Source organism: Macaca mulatta, chromosome 5 (genome assembly GCF_049350105.2).
Source record: "Macaca mulatta isolate MMU2019108-1 chromosome 5, T2T-MMU8v2.0, whole genome shotgun sequence".
In the NCBI taxonomy this organism is placed as follows: Eukaryota; Metazoa; Chordata; class Mammalia; order Primates; family Cercopithecidae; genus Macaca; species Macaca mulatta.
The window spans coordinates 184681135-184698343 of record NC_133410.1 but is presented as its reverse complement, the minus strand read 5'-3'; the positions used below and the strand labels follow the sequence as shown (position 1 = coordinate 184698343).

Here is a 17209-nt window from a genome sequence, read left to right as displayed (position 1 = left end):
TCCATGTATCAACTTTAGAAGTAATTTCTGTGGTTCGCAGAATACTTGTTGCATTTTTGTTGGAATTCATTGAACCTATAAATCATTTATTTGAAGAATAATTTACAACTTTGTAATACTTGGCTTTTCAATCATAAATGTGATATAGTTTCTCATTTATATAGGTTTTATTGAATGCCTCCCAATAATGTTTTATTATCCCCGGGGAGATCTTATATATATTTGTTGAATTTATTCATGGGTAACAGATTGTTTTATGCTACCATAAATAATATCTTAATAAATTTTTATGTTTTCAACCTGTTTGTCAAGGGCAGAAAGAAATATATTAATTTTTGTATATTAACTTCATACCAAAGAACTTTTCTAAGCTCTCTTATTAATTCTAATAGGAATCTATGGGTTCTATAGGGATTTTTTACGTGGAAAGTTATATTATTTGTGAATAATGAGAGTTTTGTTTCCTTTCTAAATGTTATACCATTTGTATTTCTTCTTCTTTCTTTATTCTATGGATTAAAACGTCCTGTACGATGTTGAATAGATTGGTGGTAGGGAGTGTTCATTTTTGTTTTTCAGTTGAGAGGGAAAGCCTTCAACATTCTGTCATTAACCATCATGCCTTCTGAAGGTTTCTGTTTTGTTTGTGTAGCTACCCCTTACCATTCTTAAGGAAGTTTCTCACTTCGAGCTGTGCACACATCTGGACATTCAGTATATGGAGGAGAGTTTGCTTTGCACATGCATTTTTTAGAAAGCATTCCCCATATCATTATTGGTGTAGTTCATGTTTCAGCTTTAATATCTGGGAAACAGTTCATAGCACCTGAACTCACTAAATAAGCAACTGCACTGTGGTGTGAACTGTCTACACTTGTACTCTGTGGTCATGGCTAGTGCTGTGATACTGGTTTAAACGAAATTATCTTTCAGAGTCCATTCCTTACATCCTGAATACATGCACTGCATGTATCTGATGGATGGTCTGAAAGATTCTTCTTTTTCTTAAGATAAGATTTAAAAAAAAAAAAAACTTTATAGAAGATTGCCTCAGAAAATCTCGTTGAATAGCATGCTTCTTCCTTTCTCCCTATTATCTCTTGACCCATAAATAGTCTTATAGTAGCTGTAAAAGCCTTTCTCCTTACGGTTAAAATTAAATACAGTAAAACATTTCCCCCACTTCTTCCAATTCTGATATTTTAATGGCAACACAGCAAGTTCTAATTAGCCTAAGTTAAATAACCATTACTAATTTTACACCAAGATCAACATGGGGGATTTCCTTTTTTTTTTAATCTGTGTAATTTTTTTTAAATATACTTTAAGTTCTAGGCTACATGTGCACAACGTGCAGGTTTGTTACATATGTATATATGTGCAATGTCGGTGTGCTGCACCCATTAACTCGTCATTCACATTAGGAGTATCTGCTAGTTCTATCCTTCCCCCCTCCGCCCACCCCACGACAGGCCCCAGTGTGTGATGCTCCCCACCCTGTGTCCAAGTGTTCTCACTGTTCAATTCCCACCTATGAGTGAGAACATGCGGTGTTTGGTTTTCTGTTCCTGCAATAGTTAGCTTAGAATGATGGTTTCCAGCTTCATCCATGTCGCTACAAAGGACACGAACTCATCCTTTTTTATGGCTGCATAGTATTCCATGGTGTATATGTGCCACATTTCCTTAATCCAGTTTATCATTGACGGACACTTGGGTTGGTTCCAAGTCTTTGCTATTGTGAATAGCGCCACAATCAACATACCTGTGCATGTGTCTTTATAGTAGCATGATTTATAATCCTTTGGTTATATACCCAGTAATGGGATGGCTGGGTCAAATGGTATTTCTAGATGTAGATCCTTGAGGAATTGCCACACTGTCTTCCACAATGGTTGAACTGGTTTACAGTCCCACCAACAGTGTAAAAGTGTTCCTATTTCTCCACATCTTCTCCAGCACCTGTTGTTTCCTGACTTTTTAATGATTGCCATTCTAACTGGTGTGAGATGGTATCTCATTGTGGGATTGATTTGGATTTCTCTGATGGCCAGTGATGACGAGCATTTTTTCATGTGTCTGTTGGCTGCATAAATGTCTTCTTTTGAAAAGTGTCTGTTCATATCCTTTCCTCACTTTTTGATGGGGTTGTTTGATTTTTTTCTCGTAAATTTGTTTAAGATCTTTGTAGATTCTGGATATTAGCCCTTTGTCAATATGGGGGATTTCTTTGTGTTTCATTATGTTTGCATAGCTTCATAATGTATCTCATCACTTCCTGGTAATGAATAATTAAGTTTATCTGGAAACTCCTGAAGAGCTGGGTTTAGGGGACAGATTATAAAGAGGGTGGTGGCTGAGGTGAGGCCTGGGTCATCTTTTTTGTTATTGGTGCTGTTGTTGTTGAGATAGGGTCTCTGTTGCTGAGGTGGCAGTGCAGTGGTGCAATCATAGCTCACTGCAGCCTTGAACTTTTGGGCTCAAGTGATCCTCCTGACTTGAGCCTGTAGTGTGCCTGTAGTCCCAGCTACTCAGGATGAGTCCCGACATCCTGAGTATCTGGGTTTACAGGCACATGTCACCATGCCCAGCTAATTTTTAATTTGTGTGTGTGTGTGTAGAGATGGGGGTCTCGCTATATTGTCCAGGCTGATCTCAAACTACTGGCCCCAAGCAATCCTCCCACCTCCTCCGTCTCCAAAAGTATTAGGATTACATGTGTGAACCACCAGGCCCAGCCCCTGGGTCATCTTAACTCAAATGACTGTTTACAGTTTGGCTATTTTCACTTGGTAGTAGGATAAAATTGAGATTTATCAAAGAGATAGCCACCGTTAGAGGAAGAGTCAGTGCCTCCCTGTACTACATGTGAGGTCCTGTTTCCAAACAGCTGTTCCAGATTTAAATCATACATAGAAATTGAAGCAGTAATTGGTCTATTAAAAACAGCAGTATTTTTATTCAGTGCTATAGGTGTATGTAGCTATTCATGTAAATGCGGTTTATGTGGTATGCCCTGTACATCAATGAATTTGTGCTTTGATGTGTGTATCACACCAAACTTATACTTGAAAGATGTCACTTCTGTAGACAAGATTATGGCTATAATTTTATTCCAGCTCTCCTGAATGCTTGAGTCTGAAAAAAATTTTAGGCACAGTGTTTTGAAAATCATAAATATATATCATTCAGAGTAGAAGTGGGACATATGGGATTATAAAAAAATTAAAAGAACGAAAGAAAGTGAGCAAAGAAACATAGAAATGGTGAGTCAAATACAAAGCACAAAACTAATGTAGGAAAAATAAATCCAAAATACATCAGCAATTAAATAGCTATAAATTGAATGGTTTTTCCAGTTAAAAGATTACAATGTTCAGATTGAATTTTTGTAATATCCAGCAACATATTTTTAGATATGACCTGCCTAAAACGTAAGGATTCAGAAAGGTCGAAAATAAAAGGATCAAGAAAGATATGCCCAAGGGAAATGCCAACTAAAAGTGCTGTTGCTGTATTAATATGAGAAAAATAAGACTTTAAGGAACCAAAAAAACTGCCCGTGCGGTGGCTCATGCCTATAATTCCAGCATTTTGGGAGGTCGAGGCAGGCAGATTGCTTGAGCTCAGGGGTTTGAGACCAGCCTGGGCAACATTGTGAAACCCCATCTCTACTAAAAATACAAAAAATTAGCCAGGCATGGTGGCGCATGCCTGTAATCCCAGCTACTTGGGAGGCTGAGGTGGGAGGATCATTTGAACCTGGGAGATGGAGGTTGCTGTGAGCCGAGATCGCACTGCTGCACTCCAGCCTGGGCAACAACAGAGTGGGACCTGTCTCCAAAAAAATAAAAAGTAAAAATAAAGGAAAACAACTACTAGATGCCACTATATAATGATAAGAGGTTGAATTTACTAAAAAGCTGTAACAATTCTTATTCACATAATTGTTTTAAAATATAAAGTTCAAAAAATGACCTAAGTTTTAAGGAAAAATATTTTAATCGAATCATTTTGGTCATTGATTGGTTAAGCGGACAAACATGCTCATTATATAAACATGTAGCATAATTTAAAAAGGTAGACCTAATTGATATATGGAACTTCATATCCTCATTCTTTTCATGGACGTTTTGAACATTTGTAAAAGTTCAGTATACACAGGACCATAAAGCATGTCTCAGTAAATTTTAAATTTCTAATATTATAAAGTCCAGAGGTTGACAAACTTTTCCTGTAAAAAATTAATGAGTAAATATTTTAGTCTCCTGGGTCAACTTTGTGGGACTAGTTGAGAACAGTCTCAATTTTGCAGATGTTATGTAAAAGAAAATAGAGATAATATACAAACAATTGAGTTTAGTTCTGTTACAATAAAACTTTTATTTACAAAAACAGGTGATAGGCTAAATTTGGTCCATGAGCCATAATTTGCTGACCTCTGATTTGGAACATATAACTGGCCTCAGTAATTTTAATGGGGAAATCATTAACAAAATGTAATTAGAAAAAAACATTTATTCGGAAGTTAAGAAAAGATATTAAAGTAACTCATAGGTCAAGAAATCAAAATTATATAAAGAATAAAACAATCACTTTCCACAAATTGATGAAGAAAATAAGAAAGCTGCAAGCAGAAATTAATAAGGTGAAAAATGAAGACAGGAAGAATCAACAAAGCCAAAGGATGGTTCTTTGAAGGACTAGTATGATTAGTAAACCTCGTCCAAACTTGTCATTGTAAAAGAGGTACAAATAACAGCTGGATTTAGGAAGATAATATAATAGCAGATATCACTGAGATGTTTACAATAAGTGATTATTATATAACAACATAATGCCAATAATTTTGAATATTAAGACAAAGTGGACAATTTTCTAAATAACACAACTGATCTAAGCTGAGTTTAGAAGGCAGAACTTAAATAGTTGTAAATTCAAATATGTATATGTATAAGTAGTTTTTAAAATTCCTCAAAAGAACTCCAAAAGCAGATTATTTTACTAGTGACTTCTACCAAGCATTACAGGTGGAAATATTTCTAGTATGTGAACCACAATAATAGAGAAAATAAGAGACTAGTCCCCAACTCCTGTCATGAAGTGAAGTATAACTAACCCTGCCATCTGTGGTGGCTCCGTATTGTGTCAGCTTGGTTATGTTGGATCTGTTTCCCTTTTTGTGTTGTTCCGAGTGAGACTGGCTGGAAGAAAAGGTAATGTAAGAGTTGGATGGCAGTGTGAGGAAGCTGCCAATGGGATTCTGAATTTTGGTGTAGGGTACCAGGTGCCGTGGGTGTTTGCACATGTCACTGGTCATTTAGCAACATACAGAGGTAAAGCTTGTCCTCGTCTTGCCAGATCTTCCCCTTGACCCTTCCAGAACCCAGGCCAGGTATATGTGTAGTTTTGTGGTGAAGGCCATCCTTTTCTCCTTAGGTCATCTATATCATTGAGGACAAAGATGGTGATAGACAGACACATTCCTGATTTTTTTCCCCATAAGTTCGAGATAATCTTTGCTCTCCCCAGACCATTTCTTAGTCAGCTCTATTGCTGACTGCCAGACAGGCAACCTATGTTGACTTTAAGCACAACATCAGACACAAAGACAACAGCCTCACAGGAACTTATTAATCAACTTCTGCAAATGTAGAAGGTATAATTGGTATAATAAATCTCTTGTTCCGTAACATCCAGAGTGATTAAACCTTAACTGATACATTACGAGAATATGAAAGGTCACTACGAGGAAGGAATATTATAGGTCAATCTCACTCATGAATATAGCTGCAAAATCTTAAATAAAAGATCAGCAAATAAGCTTTCTAAGAAATCTGTTGTGGTAAGGTATCCTGTTTTAAATAACATCCTGTCCCATTAATTGAGCAGAAAAATAATATTTTATTAGGAGCTACAAAGTTGTTTTTGTAGAACCCAATCAAACCTGTAAAAGTTACCTTGGGATTATTTTGAAGCAAATCTCAGACAGATCACCTAATGAATAAGGAAAGAATGGATTAGAGGAAGGCCAGAATGAATGTGAAGAGAAAAACCATTATACATATAGTTTATATATATATATGTATATTATATATATAATAACTATTATAGTTATAGTTAATAACCATTATATAGAAATACTATAATGGTAACTTGGCCTAGGCCTTTGATTCAAGTATGATGGTATTGGAAATAAAGGAATATAGGCATTGTCAAAGAAAATTTGGAGAGACATTGACATGATGAAGTAATGGATTAAATTATACACACTTTCACATCAACATCTGAAAACCTTGGGGTAATCACAATTTAATTTATCAAGGCATTTTCAGTATAAGACATGATAGTACATTATGATACATTTAAGAACTGTACTGGCCAGGCGCGGTGGCTCACGCCTGTAATCCCAGCACTTTTGGGAGGCCGCGGCAGGCGGATCATGAGGTTAGGAGTTCCAGACCAGCCTGGCCATCGTGGTGAAACCCCGTCTCTACTAAAAATAACAAAAATTAGCCATACGTGGTGGCACGTGCCTGTAATCTCAGCTACTCAGGAGGCTGAGGCAGGAGAATCATTTGAACCCAGGAGGTGGAGTTTGCAGTGAGCCACTGCACTGCAGCCTGGGAGACAGAGCGACACTCTGTCTCAAAACAAACAAACTAACTAACTAACTAACAAAAACTGTACTAAATCCTTTGTCTGTTAATCTGGAATTAATCTAGGGAAAAACTTAAAAGTGCTTCATTCAACCCAGCAACCCAGGAAACTTGCACCTAGGGACTGTCATCTGGCTTCATCACCATCGGCAACACCTTTGAGAACCCAGGGACCGTTGAGAAGGCTATTCTGGAGAGTTCTGTGCTTCCAGAGTACTGCTGCTTTAAACTATTCCAAAATCTGTGGCTTCTTCCAGACCCGTTATTCTTTAATTTTCTTATTTCTACTCTTTTAAGTACTTTCCCTCTGTAAATTTTTTGACTGTTATATGAAAATGGCTGGTCTGTTATACTATATGATGTCAGCCAGCACTGATTTCTTTGCCACGGGTAGACACACCCATGATATAGGTTTAATGTCTTTTGAGTCCACAGCTCTTCAGGTTGTGGGGATTTTTGGTGGTTGTTTCATTTTCATGGGCTGTTTTTGCTTGTTTGCTTGCTTTTATTTGTTTTCTTCTTTGTTTTATTTTGCATACAAAGGGGCAAACTTACTCTAGTATGCCAAGATGCTGTTTTGTGTACACCATAGGCACCAAGTAACAATGAACCATGAACATTTATGGGGTTTACCAATAACTAAGGTGCTTTTGAGTTGTAAGTTTTCAATTTGCTATTTAACTTTACCCGTCAGTAGAAAGACAAGATTAGAAGAAGAAAGCATGCGTGGTGCATTTATATCTACGTTATAGCACCGATAAGAATAATGCATAAGCTAACATTAACTGAGGACTGGCTGTGTACCAGGCGGTGCTCTGATTCATGTACTAATTCTACAGTTATGTATTCATCACAAATTCTGTGAAGTAGGTGCCACTGTTAACCTTATTTTCCAGATAATGAAATTAAAGCACAAAGAGATTGAGTAATTTTTTTAGGTAACAAATTTAATATTTGGCTGAGCTGGGATATGGACCCACCATTGGCAGTATGATTGCAGGGCTGAGGCTCCTGACAACTATCCTATACGGGAATAAATAGTTCTGTTTATAGCTCTCCTGTAAAGTCATTTGTTATATCAAATGTAGGTAAACTGCTGATGCAAGTGAAATTTGTAAGAAGTGACATCAATGAGAGCTACTTTTATTTCTGTGTATTTTGGTTACAAATAAAATTGGCATTTTTAGGAAGTATATATTTTCTTATAAATATTGTATGTTCAGCAGAAATCTGCAGAAAGGTCAAGTCCTATTTTCAAAAATAGAATCAATATTTTTGGTTAGATTTTTGCTTATTTAATTTTTTTCTTTGCAATGACATCTTTCTTTTTAATATTTTTCATATCAAAGACATGAAATAATTTTGTGTTTTGTTATCATTGTCTTGTTTTTTTGAGACAGAGTCTTCCTCTGTTGCTCAGGCTGGAGTGCAGTGGCATGATCTCAGCTCACTGCAACCTCTGCCTCCCGGTTCAAGCGATTCGCATGTCTCAGCCTCCTGAGTAGCTGGGATGACAGGCGTGTACCACCTTGTCCAGTTACTTTTTGTATTTTTAGTAGAGACGGGGTTTCACCATGTTGATCAGGTTGGTCTCAAACTCTTGACTTCAGGTGATCTGCCTGACTCAGCCTCCCAAAGTACTGAGATTACAGGCCTGAGCCACCACACCCGGCCAAAATTTGTTAATTTCACAGTTCACATGCCAACCAAAGGCTTTCAAGGATACCATGTTAAGGATAACAATAGCAAAAATTGTTTTTGCTTTCCTTTTCCACAGAATTCTTTTGTGCTTCATAAAAATCTTAGTATAAAAATGTACTGTCTATAGTAAAGTCATGCCCTCTGTTTTAGGACTCACTATTTTAGGGTGCTACCTACAATTTATTTACCATCAGTGAAAACGATATGTAAATCAAATATTTTATGGACAATGTTAGCAGTTAAGGGACCATCCCTACAACCTAACTATGGGAATTTGCTAAGTTTGTCATGACTCTGAGAACCTTTGACTCTCAGGCTTACGAGGATGGCTTGATTAAGGTTCACGCAATTCTAAAAGTCTCCCAAGAGCTTAAGGTTCAACTGGGCAGCAACTATTTTCACCTGTGTGTCCCCAGGACATAAAACATGTTAGGCACCTGATACATATTGAGCGAATGGGTAAATGAATGACTGACATTTCACCTCCTTCATTCATTACACAAATAAAAATTAATAAACCTTGGTACAGTTTATGATGGTCCCTCATGATTTAAGGATTTAGATATTTTGAATTAAAATTGTACTTTGTTATTTATTTCTGCATGGAGGGATTATTTGTGCCTTAAAAAAATCATCAATCTTATTCAGTGTAGTTTAAAATATTCCCAAAGCAGGAATACCTTTTCTAACATTACACAAGATATTTTAAACATTTTGAGAACCTTTACCTCTCAATATTGACAAACATTTGAGTAGGATAGAAATCATCCTTAAGTAACAGCTAAAGGAAAAGTAATGTTTATTGTTGGTTCAATATCCTGGATATTGGGAACAGATATATTTTCCTCAACAGAAGCCCTTTATCATTTTGTTTCAGGATCTATAATAAAAATATATTTCGTGAAACCATATGACATTATTATTTTAAACTATATTTAATTGGATTTTATATTATGCTTACAGTGTTTTTACTTGTATCAAAGTTGACAAAGTTGAAAAGGCCTTCTTATATAACATTTATTCTCAAAGCCTTACACACACATACTGATAAAATATCGTTCACCACAGTATTTAGGCCCTGATGGTAAATGTGTGGTTTTGTAATGATCTCAATCATATTTTCTCAAATTATGATTTTTCCGAGCGTTGTGTCCTTTACCTAACCATTCAATCCCAATCACTCACTTCCACCCATATTTTCTCTAATTGTAATTTTTTTCAGACCCTTGTAACCTGTCCTAACCACTCCATTCTCTCCTGTAGGAGAGGAGACATCACACACCACAAGATTGACATCTGTAGTTTCCCAGCAACCTTTATACAAGAAATGCATGACCCTTGAAACAAAGGTTAACTGTTGGATAACAACTGCCCAATTTTTTTCCAAGATGCTTATGTCAGGCTTACCCTCAGACCTCATCTGCCCTCACTCACTATCACTAGGCCAACAGATTTAGGTACTCATGTTTAAGTAAAGTAGAATAAAAAATAAAATGGAGCAAGAACTGAGCTCAGATATGACTCCTAAAGGTTGTATGAGTGCATGGCCTTGTAAAGAAACCCAAAGCAACACAACCTCTGAGAACTGAATAATGGCTCGTTCCAGATGCGTCTTTGCAATGGTGGAAATTTGGCACTAACAGGTAAAAGAAAACCTTAGGATTTCTTTGTGATGATTTAAGGAGAAGGTTTTATTTTTTACTTAGTGAGCCCTTAATAGTAATTTTGGAGTAAACATTCATTTTTTCTAAGGATAGGAATCTTACACTTTTAAAAAGACATTCTGAAATAAAAAGATGATCACAGACTTTTGCCCTGAGATAAAAGGACTTAAAAGTTATATCAACTTACGTATCATTATTGAAGGCAGTTTGTGAACTGAGCTGCTCTTCAGAAAATAAAAATTATCAACCTGTATTTGTTAATATTATGGTATTGCTGTTTTTGTGATTATGATATTGTGGTTATAATTATGAAGAATACTCATCTTTTAGAAATAATACTAAACTATTTATGGATGAAATTATATACTGAGATTGGCTTCAAAATAATCCTAGGAGTTTTCATGGGGAAGTGGGTGAGTTATAGATGAAACAAGACTAACTGTAAGTTGATAATTGTTGACACTGTGTATGGATATGCATGTATGTTTGAAATTTTTGTAGTAAAAAATGGGGAAAACTGCCAACCCAGATTCAGGCAGGAATATATTTATCCTGATGTTCTTTTTCTGACAGTGGAGTAACAATTACTTTTAAGTTCCCAAACTCAGGAATACACCCTCAAAAATCCATATCTGTGGATCACTCATTTGTTAATTTGTCTAAATACCACTTCTTGGAAGCAGTGAGCTCTCTAAGTTTGTGATTGGTTGTGTAAGTCAGAAAAGCTAAATTTGTGTCCCCAATATTTTAGCTTTAAAAATTGTCAGAAGGTGATCTTGCTTTCCAGTTTTTCAGAATTTCTTGAAAACGTTTATTCACTTTTAACTACGCCTTCCATAATTATGTAGCTTTCTGTCCTAACGCCTCTTAGATTTCAAATTTCTAGTTTGAAACATCTAAAAGTTTTAAGATTTCTCGGCTGCAGAAGTGTCTTCATGTCTTTGACGGTTTCCGGTGCCCTTCTTTGAAACTTTTCCAGCTTAAACATCACTTTCCCACTGAGGATTAGTGACCAAACCAGACACAGGTCCCCGTGCTTTCAGGGACATTAGCAATGGTTAAAATGGAAATAGAATAGTCCCTGTAATCCCAGCACTTTGGGAGGCTGAGGTGGGTAGATAGAATTGCCTTTGTTTCATATCCTACAAGGTTTAACATTTTATTTTAGTCCTTGTCGGTAGTAACATTAGGCCATCCCTCATCTATGGTATATCTTAGACGCTTTTTCTGAGCCATAATAATTCAGAGTCCATTATCTTCTATAGAATGTAATTCTTATTATTTTCCTAGTGTTTTATCTGATACTGGCTCTCTTTAAAACTTCTGCCCACTCATAGGGCTTAATGTTCTTCTAGATATCTCGAGATTTCGCAGTGCTCTCTTATACGTACAATCATAGCTATCCAGCATTTAAACAATTCTGTCCCTAACACGTTCACTCACTGTGCATTTATTTTTAATGAATCCATACAGCTGAGCACACAGAACATACACTGAGGACACTCAGTCTATTCACTCTTCTGTTCCTTGTCATTTTCTAGTGAATTAACCATATACCATTTTCTTCCAATTCCATGGAGTCATTTTTAAAAATTACTTTTGCTTTGATCCATTTAAAATTTTTAAAAGAATTAAGTATTGATAGGTTCTCCTTAGTCCACAAATTGAGCTTTCTGGTTGCAATATTCTGTCTGCAGTCATTATCAACAGACAATTTTACATTTGATTGATTTGCGGACTAAGGCTTCTCCTGAACGGACTAAGGCTTCTCCTGAAGCCCAGCACATCTCCCAGTTCAGTAAGTGTGAGTTATGCTCAAATCCATTGGCTTCTTTTCTCCCCACTGCCCTGGAAATCTGTTTACTACCATTAAGGACTACAGAAAGCCTTCTTAAAGCATTCTAGGAAATTCCATGTTCGAATTACTCTTTAACAACTCTTCTAGTGCACATGGCCTAAGAGATACAGTACTTAGACCTGTGCAATAACAGCTGTATAGACTCAGTCTCTGTGATCAGAGTGCACAACCCAGTGGGGGAGACAGACATAGAAACAGATCATTATAATTCACGGTGTCTAAAAGTGTTTTCAGAACAAACATTGTCACAGTACTGATGATAAAACAAAAATTGTCACAATACTTATGATAAAACTTCCTACATTTATTCTGTAGGAATATTATTATGCATTATTATGCATTCTGTAGGAATATGCATTATTCAAAAGCATAAAGCTTTTGTTGTTACAGAATAATGAGCATAAGCTTAAAATTGAAAATTTTAATTAATTTAATTTTAAACAAAAATTAAAATTTACTTTTACTGTATGGTTTGTGTAGATTACCGTACTCCCCTTATGAGTACAAACCAGGTGACAAAGAGCCAGTGGGGAATGACAGTTGCTTCATGTAAATATGCTGGACTGAATAGGCCCCTTCAGTCTTTTCTAACTTCACCTAGTAATGTGCCGCCCATACAAATAGCCTGGGCCAAGCTGGCTCTGAGTTTCAGTTTCATTGGGAGTATCTGGCCTCTTCTGTGGTCATATAATATGTCTACAGCTCACGCACTCTCTTACCCTTTGTGTGTTAGTCATAGAATCTGGTCACATCCAAGCTCCTCATTTTATAGAGAAGGAAACTTTGGTGTCATTAAGCTACTTGCCCCAGGTCACACAAACAGCTGGTAGGATTAGAACTTAATTCAAGATAAGGAAAAGATATGCATGGTATTCATTAGTGATAACTTGAGGTAAACATTGGCAATGTAATATGGCAGCAAATGTCAATAGGTTAGTACCTAGGAAAGAATTATCGTCATAATTTTTTTCTCTTGCTTGTTACATGAAGACAATATCCCCAGTAATTCTTTTTCCTTTTATATACCAGAAGAAGGTAGAGCCTTAAAAATGCTGATGAAAAAAGACAGATAACAGAATCTGTCACCATATTTCAGCAAGACAGACTTCAGTATGTTAATACTCTGTAATGTGATCACCAGCTCACTTAATCCTTGGAGTCCTATCATAGTTCGGTCACTGCTCTTGATTCCATCATAGACTGTGTGCCTTTTTCAACTTTATAGGCCAGCAAAAAATACCAGGCACATGTTTGGTTTTTCCTCTCATCTTGCCAACTACCCTTTCCTCTGCCTTTTAGGGTGAACAATCTCAGCTGTATTTAAATTGACTGCTGACGTCTTTTGATTTAGAAATGACCTCTAGAAAAATCACAATAGTGAGCTGTGCCTATATAAATAAGAGGACTGTGATTTTGTACTGAAGCCAATTCTAAACTTAGATCCTTGCAAAATGAAAACATGAGCTGGCTACCAGCTGACCGTAACGCGCTTTTTATTTTATTTATTTTTTTTGAGACAGAGTCTCCCTCTGTCACTCAGGCTGCAGTGCAGTGGCGCGATCTCTGCCTCCCAGGTTCAAGTGATTCTCCTGCCTCAGCCTTCCGAGTAGCTGGGACTACAGGCGCCCTATCCCCAAGTCCAGCTAATTTTTGTATTTTTAGTAGAGACGGGGTTTCACCACGTTGGCCAGGCTGGTCTCTAACCCCTGACCTCAGGTGCTCTGCCTGCCTCGGCTTCCCAAAGTGCTGGGATTACAGGCGTGAGCCACCGTGCCCAGCCCTAATGCACATCAGCCCTAATGCACATCTCATACTTGCATGTGAGGATGAAGGAGAAAGGCTAACCTAGTCACTGATCACTCCTGAACTTTCTGACTGCAATATTCTGTCTGCAGTCATTATCAACAGGCAATTTTACATTTGATTGATTTGTAGGTTATTTAAATAGGCTTTTATCTTTTAACGATAGAACTAATTTCTATCCTGTTTCGACTAGGAAAAGCAATTATACTCACTTTTTACTTTCTATATCACACAAACAGTTAAAGACTTCCGGCTGCAGCATGTCTCTGCTTTAAAAATAGAAAATGCTCCAGCATTTCTGGCCCATCCCCCACATTGCACCTACCAGCCCTGCTCCAAGTGCTTATGAATAGAGTTCAATTTTGAAGACATTCTCAGGTTAGCACACAGGAACCTCTGTGAAAGTCTGAAGGGAAGGAAAAAATAGTTAGAAATCCAGACACTGATATTTCCTCTTGCTAGAACACTTGCAGTTATGACACCTGGCTGTCACAGACAAAAAACGTCAACCAAACTATGTCCGCAGATATTGCTGTTGAAATGAACTACATTAAGCAGGTCCTCACGAAAAGAAGGCTAGTGAGTAGAGAGGAATGTTCTTCTAAACGAAAAGCTAGCTGGGGTATTCTGACCAGTCAAGGTTAGTATGGCAGCCATTTCAAATCTGTCGGTGTCCTGAAATAAACCATATTGGCCTGTTTTGCAAATACTAACTTTAAACTGCGGGTGCTTTTCAGAATGTGGATTGAAGTGTACATGTATGGCATGGCAAAGGACTGCTCTGTATTCTCGCCTTTTCGTGTATGGAAACTGCATTGGCTGCCTCATTTTTATGACTGTATATTAAACACGACTGCAAACTCTTAGCCTCTGGCTTGTTTACCTTTCTGTTTCAGCAGGTGTTTCTAAGTTGGTGTGGAAACAAGGAAAGATGCTATTAAGCAGGAAAAGACTGTTTACAGGCAATTTGGAAATTTTAAATCCTGTAAATTAGACATCAAGTAGGAGGATGATTTAGGCAAGTAAATGAATAGAGCAACTTCCTTAAAGTGTTCCGACATGAAGTCATTAATTATAATGATAGAAAAATATGAAAGATATAAAGGAGAATGAGCCCAGCACCAAATAGGAGGAATTATTTTTAAAAAGGAATATGCATACATTTGCATAAGTTTCAGTAGAACACCAGTATGATAGGTGATTGATTTAAGTGTTGAAAATGCAGATTCAAGATAAAATGACTCCTGCCCCCCAAGATTGTAAGAGTTATATTTACTATGTAATAGCTAGAGCTCGAAGAATGTTATTATAAATGATTATGTTTTTCAAACATACAAAGCATATTTTCAAATAAATTAAAACACTATAATTTCAAACATTGAGAAAGCAACTGGATCCCTACTCCCCACCCCAATACACATTTCCTTTTTGTTACTTTTTAAAAACATAATTAACAACAAAATTGAGAAATATACCAGCAAGGAAAAAAGTGGTTGACTACAAAGAAGACAATTCAACAATCCAACAAATGCCTCTCCAGTGCTGAGTGTGTGCTAGGCACTATGCTAGAGGCGGAGAGCAGCAATAAACAGTCTCATCATTTCCTGGTCCTTAAAGTCCAGAAGGAATGCAATTGTTACAGAAATAAAGACAATCCCGTCATTTCTTAAATGAAGGGTAAATTACCTAACAATGCACTAAATCACAGGCATTAGCAAGATAATAGAACTGTGGCAATGGCAAAAATTAAAAAAAGAATTAAGTAAACTAATTCACCTGGATGAATCTCACGTATCTTCAATGCAGATAGAGACTCTAAAGGAAGTTGAAAATAAGCTATTATTTTATGTTAAAAATCTAATTTTGTATACAATTTTCTTTGACATGGCTTAAATATACTGAAAATATAGAGCCAGGCCCAGTGGCACATACCTGTTATTCCAGTGACTCGGAAGGCTGAGGCAGGAGGATTGCTTGAGCCTGATTTGAAGGCTGCAGTGAGCCTTGATCACATCACTGCCATGCAGTCTGGATGACAGAGCAAGATTCTGTCTCTTAAAAAAAGAAGAAAAAAAAAAGTAATAAAAAAAATGCCCCCATGCTTTGATTTAAAAGGAGAAAAAAGACAAGTCTTAGCAAACTTTCACTAGATTTAGCTTTACATTTTCTCAGTGCTATTAATGAGAATGTAAATAGGATCAGTCTTGCTGGAGGTAATTTGATGGCATGTGTCAAAATTTTAGGAATTTACCCTAAGCAGATAATTATTCACAAAGATAAGTAATAATGTTTGATTTCCCAAAACTAAAAGCCACCTAAACATCATTTGATAGATGTATTGTATTAAATAAATACGTACATAATGCTCTAGCTATATGATTAAATACATATCAATCTATCATAATCACTTGTGGTAGAACTATATTTTTTCACATAGAATAATGACCATGAGATATCTTAAATGAAACAAATCAGTTAAAAACATTATGAACAGTATGATTGTATCTCGATTAAAAAATGTGTGTTTTTAGAAAAAAGTTGGAAAGATACAACCTAAAATGTTTGTAATGGTTGTATTTAGAAACAAGCATTATGATTTCTTGTGTATTTTAAATTTCATTTATTTAATGTACAACTTTTATAGTCAATATGGCATTACAGCTAATAGTACTGTATTGCTGTGTTTTGCTATTATTTCAAATATACATATTATTATATGAAAATATAGAAAACACAATTCCACAGTTCTTCCTTTTATTGAAATAACTCTCCACTTGTGTAGTCAGTTAGTTATATTTATGATGGACTCTTTGTGGATTAACAGTCCACCAAGTGCCCTATGAGTTCTAGGGTTGAAAAGAATATTGTACCCTAAAATTTCAACTGGACGTTCAAAAGAACCAAGTTTGCTTCCTGGCTTTGTCAGTTATTGTTTATAACTTGGGGCAAGTCATTTAATTGCCCTATGTCCTAATGCAATGGAAATAATAACATTGACTTTCTTAAGAACACACTGTGTTAGACACTTCTCATGTCCATGTAACCCTCAGAACACTAGAATGTGTAATACGATTGCCCCCATTTTATAGATGAGGAAACTGAAACTTAGCAATGTCAAGAAACGGAGTTAGCCAATATGTGATAGAGTCAGGAGTCCAATTAAGATATGCCTCCTTTCACAGCCCTTGATTTTAACCTCATTACAAAGCTCCATATGGCCGCTCAGACAAGGTTCTAATGAATTTGGGTGTGATCGTGTGACTCTGAGCAATCATTCATGCAACATTCACTCATGTGCTAGGTATCGAGGGTATGGTAATGAATGAAATCAATTGAGTCTCGCTTTCTAAGGTCTAACATTCTAGTGATAAGTGCTGAGAAGAAAAGTAGAGCAGGGAAAGGAGACAAAGAATGAATGTTAGGGAAGGAACAGGGAGGACTTTTTAATAGAAGGTTGTCAAGAAGGCCTGTCTGATAAGGTGATATTTCAGGGAGCACTAAAGTCAGAGAACAAGTGATGTGTG

The 17209-nt window shown here is 36.5% G+C and overlaps 1 protein-coding gene across 5 annotated transcripts in view; it reads left to right on the top strand.

Moving 5' to 3' along the window:
- Positions 1 to 17209, top strand: part of ASB5 (ankyrin repeat and SOCS box containing 5) — a 68842-nt gene that overhangs the window by 31376 nt on the left and 20257 nt on the right. The window contains exon 1 of one of the 5 annotated variants that reach the window (XM_015139551.3): positions 14081 to 14325. The exons of the other annotated variants lie outside the window; for them this stretch is intronic. Within the exon in view, the coding sequence (XP_014995037.2) occupies positions 14202 to 14325 (124 nt within the window). The 5' untranslated portion in view covers positions 14081 to 14201. Of the gene's footprint in view, positions 1 to 14080; positions 14326 to 17209 lie in introns of those variants that run through there. 5 annotated transcript variants of the gene reach the window in all.